Here is a 19,932-nt window from a genome sequence, read left to right as displayed (position 1 = left end):
CATTGTTATCAATATATACACGTCTTGTTTTTACTTAATATCTACAACTTTCCAAACTTTGAAAGAAAGACAACCCTGGAAGCCACGCCTCCTCCAGTATCAATAAGTATAGTGCCAGACGTTCCTTTCGACAGTCAGACGGATTTGCATTATTTGGATACAGACAGTGAAGCAGAGTGGGAATACTCATCAATACCCAGAATCCAATAACAAACATGAGAGGTTTTATACTCTTTGCGATTTTAGTAATTGCACATGCTCACAGCAGTATTGGTAAATATAATTTTATTTACTTTAACTGAGTGAATTTTATTCTACTCTCTCTATGCACTTACATTTTATGTAGGCTTATTCGTTTTAATAGAACTGCAAATGTGAACTCTGTTCAGCATTGTCCTTCAAGTTGGTTTATTTGACAACAGTCGTGTAAAGTACTGAAGTAAAAATACTTGAAAGTACTACTAAAGTAGTTTTTTGAGGTTATCTGTACATTACGATTTATATTTTAGAAAAAACATTTCTTCACTACTTTCCTAAAGAAAATAATGTACTTTTTACTCCATACATTGTCCCTGACCCCCAAAAGTACATTTTGAATGCTTAGCAGGACAGAAAAATTGTCCAATTCACTTATCAAGAGAACATGCCTGGTCATCCCTACTGCCTCTGATCTGTGACTCACTAAACACAAATGCATCGTTTGTAAATAATGTCTTGAGTGTTGGAGTGTGCCCCTGGCTATCCGTACATTTTCAAAACAAGAAAATGGTGCCGTCTGCTTTGCTTAATATAAGGAATTTGAAGTGATTTATACTTCTACTTTTGATACTTCAGTATATTTAGAACCAAATACTTTTAGACTTTTACTCAAGTAGTATTTTACTGGGTGACTTCCACTTTTATTTGAGTAACTTTCTATTAAGGTATCTATACTTTTACTTAAGTGTAACAATTGGGTACTTTTTCCACCACTGCCATCCGGTTTGTTTAATATAAGGAATTTGAAATGATTCATAGTTTTACATTTACTTTTGATACTTAAGTATATTTTAGCAATTACTTTTACTTTTGATACTTAAGTATATTTAAAACCAAATGCTTTTAGACTTTTACTCAAGTATTATTTTACTTGAGTAATTTTTTTATAAAGGTATCTTTACTTTTTCTCAAGTATGACAATTGGGTACTTTTTCCACCACTATTTGACAAGATATTGTAGATCAGCTGTGTTGGCATCAAATAAGGGCTTATACTCAGATTTAACTTGAACTCATTATCTCATTACCTGCACATGGTGTGTTATCATGGTTGGTATATTATTATATTATTATTATTATATTATTTTGTTCTCGGTTTTGCAAGTGTTTATTTGGTCGCGCTGAAACGATCTCAAGTGCTGCGTAAAATCAGGTGACGCAGATGTGTATGTAAACTCGGCAAAAAAAAGAGACGTCCTCTCACTGTCAACTGCATTTATTTTCAGCAAACTTAACATGTGTAAATATTTGTGTGAACATAACAAGATTCAAAAACGGAGACATAAACTGAACAAGTTCCACAGACACGTGACTAACAGAATCGGTATAATGTGTCCATGACTAAGGGGGGGGGGGGGGGGGGGGGGGGGGGGGGGTGTCAAAATCAAAAGTAACAGTCAGTATCTGGTATGGCCACCAGCTGCATTAAGTACTGCAGTGCATCTCCTCCTCATGGACTGCACCAGATTTGCCAGTTCTTGCTGTGAGATTTTACCCCACTCTTCCACCAAGGCACCTGCAAATTCCCAGACATTTCTTTGGGGGATGGCCCTAGCCCTCACCCTCCGATCCAACAGGTCCCAGACGTGCTCAATGGGATTGAGATCCGGGCTCTTCGCTGGCCATGGCAGAACACTGACATTCCTGTCTTACAGGAAATCACGCACAGAACGAGCAGTATGGCTGGTGGCATTGTCATGATGGGTCATGTCAGGATGAGCCTGCAGGAAGGGTACCACATGAGGGAGGAGGATGTCTTCCCTGCAATGACAACAAGCTCAGTCTGATGATGCTGTGACACACCGCCCCAGACCATGACGGACCCTCCACCTCCAAATCGATCCCGCTCCAGAGTACAGATCTCGGTGTTAAGGCTCATTCCTTCCACGATAAACGCGAATCCGACCATCACCCCTGGTGAGACAAAACCGCAACTCATCAGTGAAGAGCACTTTTTGCCAGTCCTGTCTGGTCCAGCGACGGTGGGTTTGTGCCCATAGGCGACGTTGTTGCCGGTGATGTATGGTCAGGACCTACCTTACAACAGACCTACAAGCCCTCAGTCCAGCCTCTCAGCCTATTGCGGACAGTCTGAGCACTGATGGAGGGATTGTGCATTCCTGGTGTAACTCGGGCAGTTGTTGTTGCCATCCTGTAACTGTCCCGCTGGTGTGATGTTCAGATGTACCAATCCTGTGCAGGTGTTGTTACACGTGGTCTGTCACTGCAAGGACGATCAGCTGTCTTCTTCCCTGTAGCGCTGTTTTAGGCGTCTCACAGTATAGACATTGCAATGTATTTCCCTGGCCACATCTGCAGTCCTCATGCCTCCTTGCAGCATGCCTAAGGCACGTTCACGCAGATGAGCAGGGACCCTGGGCATCTTTCTTTTGGTGTTATTCAGAGTCAGTAGAAAGGCCTCTTTAGTGTCCCAAGTTTTCATAACTGTGACCTTAATTGCCTACCGTCTGTAAGCTGTTAGTGTCTTAACGACCGTTCCACATGTTCATTAATTGTTTATGGTTAATTGAACAAGCATGGGAAACAGTGTTTAAACCCTTTACATTGAAGATCTGTGAATTCATTTGGATTTTTACAAATTATCTTTGAAAGACACAGGGTCCTGAAAAAGGGACGTTTCTTGTTTTTGCTGAGTTTATATATATTTTTTTATATTGTCTCTGTTTATGCCTGGGTAATCGATTCAATTATTAATTGAGAGCGGAACTCCCCTGAAAAGCCAATTATTTGAATACAAATTGAAAGTGTGACAAATCACATGAATCTCTGCACCTCAATCCAATTCCATGGGATTTGATTTACCTTGGAGACTCAACGCCTGTGGAGAAAAGCAATTTAAGTCACTGTTTAGTTTTTTGCCACTGTCTAAAAACATGTTTCCAATTGCTTTTCTTCAGCATTGTCCATGGTGTGGATCGATAATGCCACAGTCATCCCCATGAAATGGTGTGCTTTCAACGTGTTGTTCAAGTAATTCAAGTTTGTGGTTTGTATGTGTTTTTGCACTAAAACGCTTTGTCCAGCAGGGGACCTCCTATCTACCTTTTATTACCAGCATCTCCTAGTCAAGTAGACAAACCTGTTGTTCATCTGGCTGTGTTTGGCTAATTGCCAGCCTGGTTTGAACCAGTCAACAAGAAGGAAAAGGAAGCACTTGTATAAAAATAAAACATTGTATTTTTCACTCAAACAATAAGCTGCTGCAACAGCCCAGTCTAATGCCCTATATGTGGCCTAATGTTAGGGGCACCAGCCCAGTCTAATGCCCTATATGTGGCCTAATGTTAGGTGCACCAGCCCAGTCTAATGCCCTATATGTGGCCTAATGTTAGGTGCACCAGCCCAGTCTAATGCCCTATATGTGGCCTAATGTTAGGGGCACCAGCCCAGTCTAATGCCCTATATGTGGCCTAATGTTAGGTGCACCAGCCCAGTCTAATGCCCTATATGTGGCCTAATGTTAGGGGCACCAGCCCAGTCTAATGCCCTATATGTGGCCTAATGTTAGGGGCACCAGCCCAGTCTAATGCCCTATATGTGGCCTAATGTTAGGGGCACCAGCCCAGTCTAATGCCCTATATGTGGCCTAATGTTAGGGGCACCAGCCCAGTCTAATGCCCTATATGTGGCCTAATGTTAGGGGCACCAGCCCAGTCTAATGCCCTATATGTGGCCTAATGTTAGGGGCACCAGCCCAGTCTAATGCCCTATATGTGGCCTAATGTTAGGGGCACCAGCCCAGTCTAATGCCCTATATGTGGCCTAATGTTAGGGGCACCAGCCCAGTCTAATGCCCTATATGTGGCCTAATGTTAGGGGCACCAGCCCAGTCTAATGCCCTATATGTGGCCTAATGTTAGGGGCACCAGCCCAGTCTAATGCCCTATATGTGGCCTAATGTTAGGGGCACCAGCCCAGTCTAATGCCCTATATGTGGCCTAATGTTAGGGGCACCAGCCCAGTCTAATGCCCTATATGTGGCCTAATGTTAGGGGCACCAGCCCAGTCTAATGCCCTATATGTGGCCTAATGTTAGGTGCACCAGCCCAGTCTAATGCCCTATATGTGGCCTAATGTTAGGTGCACCAGCCCAGTCTAATGCCCTATATGTGGCCTAATGTTAGGGGCACCAGCCCAGTCTAATGCCCTATATGTGGCCTAATGTTAGGGGCACCAGCCCAGTCTAATGCCCTATGTGGCCTAATGTTAGGGGCACCAGCCCAGTCTAATGCCCTATATGTGGCCTAATGTTAGGGGCACCAGCCCAGTCTAATGCCCTATATGTGGCCTAATGTTAGGGGCACCAGCCCAGTCTAATGCCCTATGTGGCCTAATGTTAGGGGCACCAGCCCAGTCTAATGCCCTATATGTGGCCTAATGTTAGGGGCACCAGCCCAGTCTAATGCCCTATATGTGGCCTAATGTTAGGTGCACCAGCCCAGTCTAATGCCCTATATGTGGCCTAATGTTAGGGGCACCAGCCCAGTCTAATGCCCTATATGTGGCCTAATGTTAGGTGCACCAGCCCAGTCTAATGCCCTATATGTGGCCTAATGTTAGGTGCACCAGCCCAGTCTAATGCCCTATATGTGGCCTAATGTTAGGGGCACCAGCCCAGTCTAATGCCCTATATGTGGCCTAATGTTAGGTGCACCAGCCCAGTCTAATGCCCTATATGTGGCCTAATGTTAGGGGCACCAGCCCAGTCTAATGCCCTATATGTGGCCTAATGTTAGGGGCACCAGCCCAGTCTAATGCCCTATATGTGGCCTAATGTTAGGGGCACCAGCCCAGTCTAATGCCCTATATGTGGCCTAATGTTAGGGGCACCAGCCCAGTCTAATGCCCTATATGTGGCCTAATGTTAGGGGCACCAGCCCAGTCTAATGCCCTATATGTGGCCTAATGTTAGGGGCACCAGCCCAGTCTAATGCCCTATATGTGGCCTAATGTTAGGGGCACCAGCCCAGTCTAATGCCCTATATGTGGCCTAATGTTAGGGGCACCAGCCCAGTCTAATGCCCTATATGTGGCCTAATGTTAGGGGCACCAGCCCAGTCTAATGCCCTATATGTGGCCTAATGTTAGGGGCACCAGCCCAGTCTAATGCCCTATATGTGGCCTAATGTTAGGGGCACCAGCCCAGTCTAATGCCCTATATGTGGCCTAATGTTAGGGGCACCAGCCCAGTCTAATGCCCTATATGTGGCCTAATGTTAGGGGCACCAGCCCAGTCTAATGCCCTATATGTGGCCTAATGTTAGGTGCACCAGCCCAGTCTAATGCCCTATATGTGGCCTAATGTTAGGTGCACCAGCCCAGTCTAATGCCCTATATGTGGCCTAATGTTAGGGGCACCAGCCCAGTCTAATGCCCTATATGTGGCCTAATGTTAGGGGCACCAGCCCAGTCTAATGCCCTATGTGGCCTAATGTTAGGGGCACCAGCCCAGTCTAATGCCCTATATGTGGCCTAATGTTAGGGGCACCAGCCCAGTCTAATGCCCTATATGTGGCCTAATGTTAGGGGCACCAGCCCAGTCTAATGCCCTATGTGGCCTAATGTTAGGGGCACCAGCCCAGTCTAATGCCCTATATGTGGCCTAATGTTAGGGGCACCAGCCCAGTCTAATGCCCTATATGTGGCCTAATGTTAGGGGCACCAGCCCAGTCTAATGCCCTATATGTGGCCTAATGTTAGGGGCACCAGCCCAGTCTAATGCCCTATATGTGGCCTAATGTTAGGGGCACCAGCCCAGTCTAATGCCCTATATGTGGCCTAATGTTAGTTTCACCAGCCCAGTCTAATGCCCTATATATGGCCTAATGTTAGTTTCACCAGCCCAGTCTAATGCCCTATATGTGGCCTAATGTTAGGTGCACCAGCCCAGTCTAATGCCCTATATGTGGCCTAATGTTAGGGGCACCAGCCCAGTCTAATGCCCTATATGTGGCCTAATGTTAGGGGCACCAGCCCAGTCTAATGCCCTATATGTGGCCTAATGTTAGGTGCACCAGCCCAGTCTAATGCCCTATATGTGGCCTAATGTTAGGGGCACCAGCCCAGTCTAATGCCCTATATGTGGCCTAATGTTAGGGGCACCAGCCCAGTCTAATGCCCTATATGTGGCCTAATGTTAGGGGCACCAGCCCAGTCTAATGCCCTATATGTGGCCTAATGTTAGTTTCACCAGCCCAGTCTAATGCCCTATATGTGGCCTAATGTTAGGGGCACCAGCCCAGTCTAATGCCCTATATGTGGCCTAATGATAGGTGCACCAGCCCAGTCTAATGCCCTATATGTGGCCTAATGTTAGGTGCACCAGCCCAGTCTAATGCCCTATATGTGGCCTAATGTTAGGTGCACCAGCCCAGTCTAATGCCCTATATGTGGCCTAATGTTAGTTTCACCAGCCCAGTCTAATGCCCTATATGTGGCCTAATGTTAGGGGCACCAGCCCAGTCTAATGCCCTATATGTGGCCTAATGTTAGTTTCACCAGCCCAGTCTAATGCCCTATATGTGGCCTAATGTTAGGTGCACCAGCCCAGTCTAATGCCCTATATGTGGCCTAATGTTAAGGGCACCAGCCCAGTCTAATGCCCTATATGTGGCCTAATGTTAGGGGCACCAGCCCAGTCTAATGCCCTATATGTGGCCTAATGTTAGTTTCACCAGCCCAGTCTAATGCCCTATATGTGGCCTAATGTTAGGGGCACCAGCCCAGTCTAATGCCCTATATGTGGCCTAATGTTAGTTTCACCAGCCCAGTCTAATGCCCTATATATGGCCTAATGTTAGGTGCACCAGCCCAGTCTAATGCCCTATATGTGGCCTAATGTTAGGGGCACCAGCCCAGTCTAATGCCCTATATGTGGCCTAATGTTAGTTTCACCAGCCCAGTCTAATGCCCTATATGTGGCCTAATGTTAGGTGCACCAGCCCAGTCTAATGCCCTATATGTGGCCTAATGTTAGGGGCACCAGCCCAGTCTAATGCCCTATATGTGGCCTAATGTTAGGGGCACCAGCCCAGTCTAATGCCCTATATGTGGCCTAATGTTAGGGGCACCAGCCCAGTCTAATGCCCTATATGTGGCCTAATGTTAGTTTCACCAGCCCAGTCTAATGCCCTATATGTGGCCTAATGTTAGGTGCACCAGCCCAGTCTAATGCCCTATATGTGGCCTAATGTTAGGGGCACCAGCCCAGTCTAATGCCCTATATGTGGCCTAATGTTAGGGGCACCAGCCCAGTCTAATGCCCTATATGTGGCCTAATTGTTAGGGGCACCAGCCCAGTCTAATGCCCTATATGTGGCCTAATTGTTAGGGGCACCAGCCCAGTCTAATGCCCTATATGTGGCCTAATGTTAGGTGCACCAGCCCAGTCTAATGCCCTATATGTGGCCTAATGTTAGGTGCACCAGCCCAGTCTAATGCCCTATATGTGGCCTAATGTTAGGTGCACCAGCCCAGTCTAATGCCCTATATGTGGCCTAATGTTAGGGGCACCAGCCCAGTCTAATGCCCTATATGTGGCCTAATGTTAGGGGCACCAGCCCAGTCTAATGCCCTATATGTGGCCTAATTGTTAGGTGCACCAGCCCAGTCTAATGCCCTATATGTGGCCTAATGTTAGTTGCACCAGCCCAGTCTAATGCCCTATATGTGGCCTAATGTTAGGGGCACCAGCCCAGTCTAATGCCCTATATGTGGCCTAATTGTTAGGTGCACCAGCCCAGTCTAATGCCCTATATGTGGCCTAATGTTAGGTGCACCAGCCCATCCACTGAAGTGTATCAAAATACTTCTCAACAAAGAAACCCCACTGGAATGACTCTAGAAATAGGTGGGCTAAACATTAATTTTGTCTACTACCACCCATGGGACGAGATTAGCTAAACAACAACTAAAGTGTATGATGATGGTGTTGATTTGGTCCTTGTTGTCTTCTTCTGTGCTGTCTAGCGGCCCTGGTCATAAAGGGACCAGACAAGCCTGTTCTGGAGAACGATGAAGTCACCCTGGAATGTCTGCTTTCTGACTCAGAGCTCAACACCAGCCAAGTCCACTTTGAGAAGTTTTCCAAGGTCAGGACACAGGCTACTTCTACCTCTGACTTTACTTCTAATTGGGTTATATGATTGCCAATTCTGTTGCTGTACTATGTGAAGTAAAGCGTGTTGAGGTTCTACACTTATCGAAACATGACTTGAACTCGACTTCAGTTAGTGCAGTATGTTTATGTCAACAGGGCTCAGCTTGATCATTTTTATTGTATATAAAATTACCAATGTTTGCAGACCAAGAAGGTAATCATTCTCACTACTACTCATATCACTGTGCCAGTCCCGCATATGACTGCTGTTTGCAGATGAGGTAAATCTCTGTTTCTCTCTCTCACTGTTCCTCTCTCTCCTACTCTTCATCAGTACATGAATAAGTGGTATCGGCTGGAGGAGGAGCCCATGTACCGCCGATGTATCCCTGATGTTATCTTGAGGCGTGAGGCGAGCCAACTGCTTCTGTCCATCCGCAGCATCCACAGCTACTTCCACCAGGGACTCTACCGCTGTGTCGCAGACAACGCCACGGCAACCGACAACTCCTCCCAGCCCCTGGCTATCACCATCAACTGTGAGTATGGGGTGGGCTATATACAGTGCCTTGCGAAAGTATTCGCCCCCCTTGAACTTTGCGACCTTTTGCCACATTTCAGGCTTCAAACATAAAGATATAAAACTGTATTTTTTTGTGAAGAATCAACAACAAGTGGGACACAATCATGAAGTGGAACGACATTTATTGGATATTTCAAACTTTTTTAACAAATCAAAAACTGCTAAATTATTCAGCCCCCTTAAGTTAATACTTTGTAGCGCCACCTTTTGCTGCGATTACAGCTGTAAGTCGCTTGGGGTATGTCTCTATCAGTTTTGCACATCGAGAGACTGACATTTTTTCCCATTCCTCCTTGCAAAACAGCTCGAGCTCAGTGAGGTTGGATGGAGAGCATTTGTGAACAGCAGTTTTCAGTTCTTTCCACAGATTCTCGATTGGAATCAGGTCTGGACTTTGACTTGGCCATTCTAACACCTTGATATGTTTATTTTTGAACCATTCCATTGTAGATTTTGCATTATGTTTTGGATCATTGTCTTGTTGGAAGACAAATCTCCGTCCCAGTCTCAGGTCTTTTGCAGACTCCATCAGGTTTTCTTCCAGAATGGTCCTGTATTTGGCTCCATCCATCTTCCCATCAATTTTAACCATCTTCCCTGTCCCTGCTGAAGAAAAGCAGGCCCAAACCATGATGCTGCCACCACCATGTTTGACAGTGGGGATGGTGTGTTCAGCTGTGTTGCTTTTACGCCAAACATAACGTTTTGCATTGTTGCCAAAAAGTTCCATTTTGGTTTCATCTGACCAGAGCACCTTCTTCCACATGTTTGGTGTGTCTCCCAGGTGGCTTGTGGCAAATTTTAAACAACACTTTTAATGGATATCTTTAAGAAATGGCTTTCTTCTTGCCACTCTTCCATAAAGGCCAGATTTGTGCAATATACGACTGATTGTTGTCCTATGGACAGAGTCTCCCACCTCAGCTGTAGATCTCTGCAGTTCATCCAGAGTGATCATGGGCCTCTTGGCTGCATCTCTGATCAGTCTTCTCCTTGTATGAGCTGAAAGTTTAGAGGGACGGCCAGGTCTTGGTAGATTTGCAGTGGTCTGATACTCCTTCCATTTCAATATTATCGCTTGCACAGTGCTCCTTGGGATGTTTTAAAGCTTGGGAAATATTTTTGTATCCAAATCCGGCTTTAAACTTCTTCACAGCAGTATCTCGGACCTGCCTGGTGTGTTCCTTGTTCTTCATGATGCTCTCTGCGCTTTTAACGGACCTCTGAGACTATCACAGTGCAGGTGCATTTATATGGAGACTTGATTACACACAGGTGGATTGTATTTATCATCATTAGTCATTTAGGTCAACATTGGATCATTCAGAGATCCTCACTGAACTTCTGGAGAGAGTTTGCTGCACTGAAAGTAAAGGGGCTGAATAATTTAGCACGCCCAATTTTTCAGTTTTTGATTTGTTAAAAAAGTTTGAAATATCCAATAAATGTCGTTCCACTTCATGATTGTGTCCCACTTGTTGTTGATTCTTCACAAAAAAATACAGTTTTATATCTTTATGTTTGAAGCCTGAAATGTGGCGAAAGGTCGCAAAGTTCAAGGGGGCAGAATACTTTTGCAAGGCACTGTAGTCACATGCATGTCTGTAACAGCTGTTTTTTTTTGTTTGTTGTTTTTAAAATGGCGCGATGGCCAATAAGTCGGCACAGCAGGAAAGACCAAACCTCCTGGAGAGCTGCTGGGCATGCAGGCTTTTAGTACAACCCTGCTTTAATACACCTGATTTGTATCCGCTGCTCCCCAGAACCTTGATTAGCTGAATCCGGAGGGTAAGTGTAGTGCTGGAACAAACCCCTGCACACCCAGTTGTAGCTCTCCAGGAGGAGCGCCTGCTATCCACTCCACCGTACAGTATATCCATTCTCCTCATTGTTTTCAAAAACAATGTTCCAGAAATGGAAATTCACAGGGGAATAGAAATACAAATAACCAGAAGAAGAGACATATTGTACTGTACAAGGCACATGAAAGGGTGGTCATAGCGTGAGGCCTATTTTCCCTTGCGCTACAGGGGCGATCATATCGTCCGTCATGTCTTTTGATAGGCTTCTTTGCCCGTGGAGCAATCGATAATGGGGAATGGGACAGAAGGAGAGAGCCCAAGGCACATGGAGATGGTTCCGTTGACGTAGAGAGGGAGAAAATGAACCTTCACACTCCACAGTGCACCATTGTTAGGACTTAGGAAGATGAAGGCAATTACCATTATCTGATTGTTCCCTCATGGGCAATTTGTAGAGGATTTGAGGCACGATACTGCAGAATACTCAAGGATATGACTCTGTTGACTGATGTCTATGCATGTTTGTACACTGTGTGCACAGCTGCACACACACACTCAAACCTCTTAAAACCATCACACATGCATTCTTCTTGATTTCTGCCTGAACCTGCTGTGTTTCTGATCCCCTGTTCAGACATGCGTGAGCTGTCTGTGTACGATGTGTCCTCCTCCAGCCGGAAGTTCATCAAGGAAAACCTGCTTGTGACACTAGGCGAAGACGTAGAGGTGGAGTGCTCCACCACAGCCTCTGAGGCACCACAATACTTCTGGCAGAAATATGTGAGTTTGGCCTTCTATCGCTCGATCTCTCACTCTCTGTCCCGCTCCTCTTTCTCTCTCAGCACCATAAGAGGTGCTCAGTATTCATGTTATACCCTGGTTTGGGCCCTCCTCTTTCTGGAGAGCAGCTTGTCCACTCAGAGGATTAATAGTTTAATGAGGTCTAGACAAGTGGCAACCTGAAAGCCAATCTGTTGATAGATTCCTAATGATTTTTCAATGTTCAGTTAACCATTGTTGAATTATTCAACTTGCTGTTACCAAAGCCACAAACCAAATACCCAGGGGAATTAAGACCTCTCAATGCTAAATGTCAAACTCCGAATGGCCATGCAGGCAACAATAAGACCTTGGTGAATTGATTTGCTGCTCCCTAGTGGTAAAATAAGGTATCACTACTTCAGCACATTGTGGGTCCACTATTTCAGACTTGATGCAATTTCACACCTTTAAAATCAACTTAGTCCTCATTTTAATACATTTTTCTGAATGTGAATGTCTTTAGAAAGAATACCCCTCCACCCTCCAATATCCATCACTGTGAATATCCTCCATCTACCTTTTGAACTGTTCTGTCCACACATTCATAACTATTTGCATAACTGTTTATACATCTATGTCTCCTCTTTCTCTCTCAGCACCATAAGAGGTGCTCAGTATTCATGTTATTCCCTGGTTTGGGCCCTCCTCTTTCTGGAGAGCAGCTTGTCCACTCAGAGGATTAATAGTTTAATGAGGTGGTAGAAATTATTCAAAGATGGGGATGGGAGGAATTATGGGGGCAGAGAAACAAACAGTATGGGCCATTTGATGGACAGCAGCTGACTGACTGCACAGTCCTGGTCTCTAGTAATGCCAATGGGAGGCAGGCAGGAGGCTAGAAGCATCTGAGCCAGTGGATTTGCATACAGAATGCTGTTTTGGCCAAACCTGGTCTTTCCTGGAAATCCTCTTAATTCAGCCCCTCATTCAAATTGAAATGTACTTTCTTGGCAGGAAAATGGGAGATCCCAGGAGCCAAATCATTTGTATGGTGTAATGTATTTTTTTTGGTTTGTTTCTATTCTGTTTCTCCTATTATTTCTCCCCTACTGTGTCTAACTCTCCCTCTTAATAATAGCCCAGCAGCTAGTTCTGTGTCCACTGTGCCTCCCGTTTTCTCATTATGTGTTGTTAACAGTGTTTCCGTGCTATTCTTTGCTGATTTCCACATCTAGGTCAGTGAATGGGGTTTATGTGGAATTTATTCAGTGGGATTACTGTTCAGGTAAATACACCTTGTCCGGGAGTTTATCGCTTCTCTCAAAGGGACACGCATACTGTAACTCCACTGAGAAACGTTTTCTTGACTCGTTCGCTCGCTTTCTCCTCCATTCGCACCCCTCCCTCTCTCTCTCTCTCTCTCTCTCTCTCTCTCTCTCCTCTCTCTCTCTCACCCACCATCCTTCCCTCTAACAGGGAGAGGACTGGATCGTGCCCTCCTCCAAGCTGAGGCTGAAGAATGTGAGGATGGAGGATGGTGGAGACTACACCTGCATGGCTGAGCATCCCACCCTGTCCAGCCTGAAGAAGAGCAGCACCATCTCCATAACTGTGCTGACAGGTAGGTAGAGGGTCAGGGGTTAGGAAGGGGGGGGGGGGGGTACTACGGGGGTCAGGGATTATGAAGAGGGACATTATGTGTAGTGGTTAGAATGCAGGAAGGACAAGAGGGAGGGTGAGAGGTACAGATGTTAGGGCCAATGCACATATGTAGAGGAGGGGTACAGGGGAGTGTCAAGCGAGAGGCTCCCGTGAAGGCGAGGGTCTTACGGCTATGTGATGGAGGAGAGGAACTGGCCACTGCAGAGGACGTGTCTTAGGACACTAAATATGTCACTGAAGAAGAGGACTCATTACGTTACAGCTAATCCAATTTATCATACTGATCATTGTTCATTTTTTATCAGCAACCTGCGAGATGATTACGCATCATTAATGGTCACGGGTTTTTCCACACGATCATATCGCCAATATAGTGTCAATTTTAATCATTGCGATTACAATCGTTTCAATTATCTATCCTCCAAATCAGTTGCGCCAATCAAACTGGATGCATGTCAATTATAACAGTGAAGACACTGCTTCAGTATGAAGGGGAAGTGAATAATCAAAGTGAATAATCAAAGTAAACAATCATTTGCTCTTCATTTTACACTATTTTCAAACAATCAAATGTATTTAATACAGCCCTTTTTACATCAGCAGTTGTCACAGTGCTTTACAGACACCCAGCCTAAAACCGCAGAGAGCAAGCTATGCAGATGAAGTAGCACAGAGGCTAGGAAAAACTCCCTAAAAAGCAGGAACCTAGGAAGAAACCTAGAGAGGAATCAGGCTCTTCTGGCTGTACCGGGTGGAGATGCATGTGGCCATTAAGGCCAGATCGTTTTTCAAGACATTCAAACTTTCATAGATGACCAGCAGGGTCAGATTATAACCATTTTATCCAGTAGAGTTGGATACACGACAACATGGACAGTGTTGAGCTAGGCTAACAAAATAATCTGTCTGTGAATCATCCGCTATTAAAGCCTGTAGTGTGTCTGACTCTCCGGCCTGCAGCCACCAACGGCCGTCTCAACCAAGCCTGGTACGACTCCACCAACCTGGTGTTGATGACCTCCGTGGCGGGGGCGGTTCTCCTGGTGCTCATCCTGTCTATCACCGTCTTCTTGGTCCGCAGGGCCAAGCAGGCCAAGAGCACCAAGGGACCCATGTGAGTGCTGAGCTCTGTGGCACAGTGCCCTCCTCACCTCTCTCTCTCTGTGTGTGTGTGTGTGTGTGTGTGTGTGGTGCCCCCTCCGTTCTCTTATCTCCTTCCCCTCCCCTCTTCCATTTATCCCAGATTATAGCCAGGCCAATATATTATATCTATTGCCTTATATTTCACTCTGACTCTTACGATAGTACCAAGGCTAAGGTGGATTTACTGTGTGTGTTAGTGTTCTTGTAGACCGCTATGTCCCAGTGGCGGTGACCAGCTAGACTCAGTCGCTGACTGATCTCTTCCCTGCCCACATGAAATAATACTACAATTTATTATAAAATACTACAGTACTTACTATAGAATTCTGTGGTATACTGTAGAATACTACACTACACACTGTAGTATCCCTCAATCATGTGTAGTATTTTGTAGAATACTATAGTAAATGCTACAGTAATGTCCGTAAAAAACACAACACTTTTTAAAACTAAAGTAAATACTACAATATTTAATTAGCATATTCCCTACCCATTCCCCTATCCCAATTTGTGCCACCTATAAGTAAAAAACCTACATGCCAAGTATAGACCATATATTGTGTTCCATACAGGTTAGAGAAAAGAGCTGACGTTCAGACCCCAGTCCTACCTACTTACAGGTTAGAGAAAAGAGCTGACGTTCAGACCCCAGTCCTACCTACTTACAGGTTAGAGAAAAGAGCTGACGTTCAGACCCCAGTCCTACCTACTTACAGGTCAGAGAAAAGAGCTGACGTTCAGACCCCAGTCCTACCTACTTACAGGTCAGAGAAAAGAGCTGACGTTCAGACCCCAGTCCTACCTACTTACAGGTTAGAGAAAAGAGCTGACGTTCAGACCCCAGTCCTACCTGCTTACAGGTTAGAGAAAAGAGCTGACGTTCAGACCCCAGTCCTACCTACTTACAGGTTAGAGAAAAGAGCTGACGTTCAGACCCCAGTCCTACCTACTTACAGGTCAGAGAAAAGAGCTGACGTTCAGACCCCAGTCCTACCTACTTACAGGTCAGAGAAAAGAGCTGACGTTCAGACCCCAGTCCTACCTACTTACAGGTCAGAGAAAAGAGCTGACGTTCAGACCCCAGTCCTACCTACTTACAGGTCAGAGAAAAGAGCTGACGTTCAGACCCCAGTCCTACCTACTTACAGGTTAGAGAAAAGAGCTGACGTTCAGACCCCAGTCCTACCTACTTACAGGTCAGAGAAAAGAGCTGACGTTCAGACCCCAGTCCTACCTACTTACAGGTTAGAGAAAAGAGCTGACGTTCAGACCCCAGTCCTACCTACTTACAGGTCAGAGAAAAGAGCTGACGTTCAGACCCCAGTCCTACCTACTTACAGGTTAGAGAAAAGAGCTGACGTTCAGACCCCAGTCCTACCTACTTACAGGTTAGAGAAAAGAGCTGACGTTCAGACCCCAGTCCTACCTACTTACAGGTCAGAGAAAAGAGCTGATGTTCAGACCCCAGTCCTACCTACTTACAGGTTAGAGAAAAGAGCTGACGTTCAGACCCCAGTCCTACCTGCTTACAGGTTAGAGAAAAGAGCTGACGTTCAGACCCCAGTCCTACCTACTTACAGGTTAGAGAAAAGAGCTGACGTTCAGACCCCAGTCCTACCTACTTACAGGTTAGAGAAAAGAGCTGACGTTCAGACCCCAGTCCTACCTGCTTACAGGTTAGAGAAAAGAGCTGACGTTCAGACCCCAGTCCTACCTACTTACAGGTTAGAGAAAAGAGCTGACGTTCAGACCCCAGTCCTACCTACTTACAGGTTAGAGAAAAGAGCTGACGTTCAGACCCCAGTCCTACCTACTTACAGGTTAGAGAAAAGAGCTGACGTTCAGACCCCAGTCCTACCTACTTACAGGTTAGAGAAAAGAGCTGACGTTCAGACCCCAGTCCTACCTACTTACAGGTCAGAGAAAAGAGCTGACGTTCAGACCCCAGTCCTACCTACTTACAGGTTAGAGAAAAGAGCTGACGTTCAGACCCCAGTCCTACCTACTTACAGGTTAGAGAAAAGAGCTGACGTTCAGACCCCAGTCCTACCTACTTACAGGTCAGAGAAAAGAGCTGACGTTCAGACCCCAGTCCTACCTACTTACAGGTCAGAGAAAAGAGCTGACGTTCAGACCCCAGTCCTACCTACTTACAGGTTAGAGAAAAGAGCTGACGTTCAGACCCCAGTCCTACCTACTTACAGGTTAGAGAAAAGAGCTGACGTTCAGACCCCAGTCCTACCTACTTACAGGTTAGAGAAAAGAGCTGACGTTCAGACCCCAGTCCTACCTACTTACAGGTCAGAGAAAAGAGCTGACGTTCAGACCCCAGTCCTACCTACTTACAGGTTAGAGAAAAGAGCTGACGTTCAGACCCCAGTCCTACCTACTTACAGGTTAGAGAAAAGAGCTGACGTTCAGACCCCAGTCCTACCTACTTACAGGTTAGAGAAAAGAGCTGACGTTCAGACCCCAGTCCTACCTACTTACAGGTCAGAGAAAAGAGCTGACGTTCAGACCCCAGTCCTACCTACTTACAGGTTAGAGAAAAGAGCTGACGTTCAGACCCCAGTCCTACCTACTTACAGGTTAGAGAAAAGAGCTGACGTTCAGACCCCAGTCCTACCTACTTACAGGTTAGAGAAAAGAGCTGACGTTCAGACCCCAGTCCTACCTACTTACAGGTTAGAGAAAAGAGCTGACGTTCAGACCCCAGTCCTACCTACTTACAGGTCAGAGAAAAGAGCTGACGTTCAGACCCCAGTCCTACCTACTTACAGGTTAGAGAAAAGAGCTGACGTTCAGACCCCAGTCCTACCTACTTACAGGTTCTCTAGTAGGTTTCTTCTAAGTGAAAGCCTCCACTTCTATGTAAAATATAATAAAACCAAACACTATAGTGGACACTACAGTAATGTCTGCAAAAACACTACAGTAAATACTACATTATACCGCAGTCTACAAAAACACTAGATTAATTACTGTAGTATATACTCCACGTTTTGTTTAACTACTGTATTTATACTGTAGATAGAGTTAACAGTAGATACTACAGTATACTTCTACTAAGTACTACAGTATTCACTGTAGTGTTTTGCAGACTGTAGTCCTCAAAATCACTGCAATGCATACTATAGTATTTATACTATAGTATTTTTTTCATGTGGATGTGTTTTCACCAGACTCTTGCAAAACATGTAAGGATACTGTGGTCATATAGTATGTACTGTTAAAATCATAATAAATACACAGTAATCAGACACATTGTGACCCACAACTTATGTTGGTCAACCTCATATCAGAGTACAGTACATGCTTGCTGTAATAGGTATTCTGTCCTATATATGGAAGCTATTGAGGTTAGGTTGCTCTCTACATCTGTGTGTTTGACCTACAGTATATTCTGTAGATTACTGGTTGGCAGTCTATTTCTTCTCTTTTACTTGTATTTCTCTCCTCTGTGGTTCTCTGAGCAGTCCATTTACACATAATGGTGCAACTCTCTATCTTTCTCTCCTCTGTGGTTCTCTGGGCAGTCCATTTACACATAATGGTGCAACTCTCTATCTTTCTCTCCTCTGTGGTTCTCTGAGCAGTCAATTTACACATAATGGTGCAACTCTCTATCTTTCTCTCCTCTGTGGTTCTCTGAGCAGTCCACTTACACATAATGGTGCAACTCTCTATCTTTCTCTCCTCTGTGGTTCTCTGAGCAGTCCATTTACACATAATGGTGCAACTCTCTATCTTTCTCTCCTCTGTGGGTCTCTGGGCAGTCCATTTACACATAATGGTGCAACTCACTCTTTCTCTCCTCCTCCTCTCTCTACCTCCAGTGATGACCACTCTCAGAAGAAGCCCATCTACACAGCCAGTGTGGAGTCTCTGGCCTCTACCAGTGGAGACAAACAACCACTGGTGTGACCGCGCCAAGAGATGGAGAAGAGAAGTAGGGGAACAAATGGAGAAAGATGGTAAAGGGGGCAAGGGAGTGAGGAATAGGAAGGAGGGAAGATGTTGAGGTGGGAGGAGAGGTGCCTGGGTTATGGATGCAGAGTTGCAGTGAGCCAGGATGCAGAGTAAAATCGAAGCTATTATCAAAGGCTGGCTGCGTGTAAGAGGAGGGAGACAAATGATTGTTTTACTGGGGTGGTTTGCTTCCAGCGGGGTTGGCTGAAGTGTTCTTGAACAAAAGGTGTGCAATTTTCTCTTTATTGATTTCGCAACCTGCAAAATTGACATTCACTTTCTTATCTGAGGCAAGGCGAGGGGGAGGAGTCTTTTGTACTGTGTGAACCCTGAGCAGCTGCAGACCGGTTTCAGGAGGTTACCTTGAGATAAACTGCTCACCACCACCACCACTTTTGCAGCCTTGGGCTCACAAAAAGGAATGTCTCTTACGTTGCAAGTATGATGTGACTGCTGTATCACAAATGTGCCTTTTCCCCTCAATGCTTTTACGTGGTGTAGAATATTGGTGTGGATTTTTTCTCTCAAGGAAATGTATAACCTTATGTAGCATACTAGTGGTGATGCACTTCAAAGTATACAGACAAGATGTACACTTGTAGATTATTTTCTATCTCTATATTCCAATGACAACTAAAGCACTTTCAAACATTACCCTCAGAGCTATCTATTTGCTGTATTTCCTGTACTTTTAATATTCATGATATAAAGTACCTTTGAGACATTCTAATAGTAATTCCCCAGTGTCTTTTATCATTGATTTAAATGTAGGACATATCGAGAGGGGGAGGAGTATTGACAATGCTGTGAAAGCTGGATGCTGGTACAAGCTTGAACACATACAGTAAATCCAATGGCCTCTTGACCTCCTATCCTCTCTGTAACCTCAGTTCCCTCCACTTCCTATCCATTCTGCAAGGCCTTCCTCTACAGCTGACCTTTACTGCACCTCACACACGCCATCTAACCACGGAGAGAGAGCCTACATACGATATGCCCAGTCAATAACAGAAGACCGACAGACAACCTTGAGGCATCTACCCATTGTTTTAAGTAAGGCCATGTATGTGGTTACACATGGTTCATTCCCCACTGCATCCTACAGCACCATTAATAACTCTCCCTCTCCCAGCCAGGCTACAACTTCATTCTTTCATTTTCTCCTCTGTTGCCTTCTGACCTTAACGTGTTTGCTTCACCGCTTATCACTATAACGGCTCTTCTCATAACTATTTATTTAATTACGCCTGGACTGTCTGTTGATGTTTTACTATGTGTGGCTGGTTGAAGGTAGGCTGCCGTTAATAACGGGAAGAAGATGCTGTGGTTTAATGATGACACTCTGTTAAAGGGTACCGTCCATGCGCTACAGAGCACAGCGAGGATAATGTTATTAAACTGATTATTCAAGTCTTCACAGCAGCTCCTTCTCCAGCAACCGTTTGGCTTTTTTACAGGCTATTTGTGTGTCCTAGCTGCTAGGTGTAAAGGCTGAGGTCAAAACGGTGTCGCCAAAAGTCCATAAAACAGTCATGCTTCATCAAAATACCATTTGGAAATTTGAAGCGCTCTTCATTTGAAATGCCAGTGAACAGCGTTTTATTTTGGCCTTTGAGGCATTTATGGGTAAAAAGC

The 19,932-nt window shown here is 45.2% G+C and overlaps 1 protein-coding gene across 2 annotated transcripts; it reads left to right on the top strand.

Annotated features, from left to right (window-relative positions):
* The first annotated feature begins 69 nt into the window (after positions 1–69).
* Positions 70–19,033, top strand: LOC110534479 (vascular endothelial growth factor receptor 2). 2 transcript variants are annotated; one of them, XM_036942515.1, is made up of 7 exons: positions 70–273; positions 8,247–8,368; positions 8,711–8,915; positions 11,396–11,541; positions 13,000–13,144; positions 14,146–14,299; positions 18,165–19,033. In XM_036942515.1, the coding sequence occupies exons 1-7, from the start codon at positions 216–218 to the stop codon at positions 18,250–18,252; spliced, it is 918 nt and encodes a 305-aa protein (XP_036798410.1). In that variant the 5' UTR covers positions 70–215; the 3' UTR covers positions 18,253–19,033. The 2 variants fall into 2 exon arrangements, with proteins under 2 accessions (XP_036798410.1, XP_036798414.1); XM_036942519.1 differs by lacking the exon at positions 14,146–14,299.
* Positions 19,034–19,932: the final 899 nt, after the last annotated feature.

This window comes from Oncorhynchus mykiss, chromosome 2 (genome assembly GCF_013265735.2).
Source record: "Oncorhynchus mykiss isolate Arlee chromosome 2, USDA_OmykA_1.1, whole genome shotgun sequence".
NCBI classification, from domain to species: domain Eukaryota; kingdom Metazoa; phylum Chordata; class Actinopteri; order Salmoniformes; family Salmonidae; genus Oncorhynchus; species Oncorhynchus mykiss.
This window is presented reverse-complemented; position numbering and strand designations above follow the sequence as displayed.

What these genes read in the sequence shown, in the direction of transcription:
- LOC110534479 (XM_036942515.1), top strand. Translation starts at nt 216, where the DNA reads ATGAGAGGTTTTATACTCTTTGCGATTTTAGTAATTGCACATGCTCAC. An exon ending in ACATGCTCACAGCAGTATTG is followed by an intron (nt 274 to 8,246) that starts GTAAATATAATT and finishes TGTGCTGTCTAG; the next exon opens with CGGCCCTGGTCATAAAGGGA. An exon ending in AAGAGCACCAAGGGACCCAT is followed by an intron (nt 14,300 to 18,164) that starts GTGAGTGCTGAG and finishes CTCTACCTCCAG; the next exon opens with TGATGACCACTCTCAGAAGA.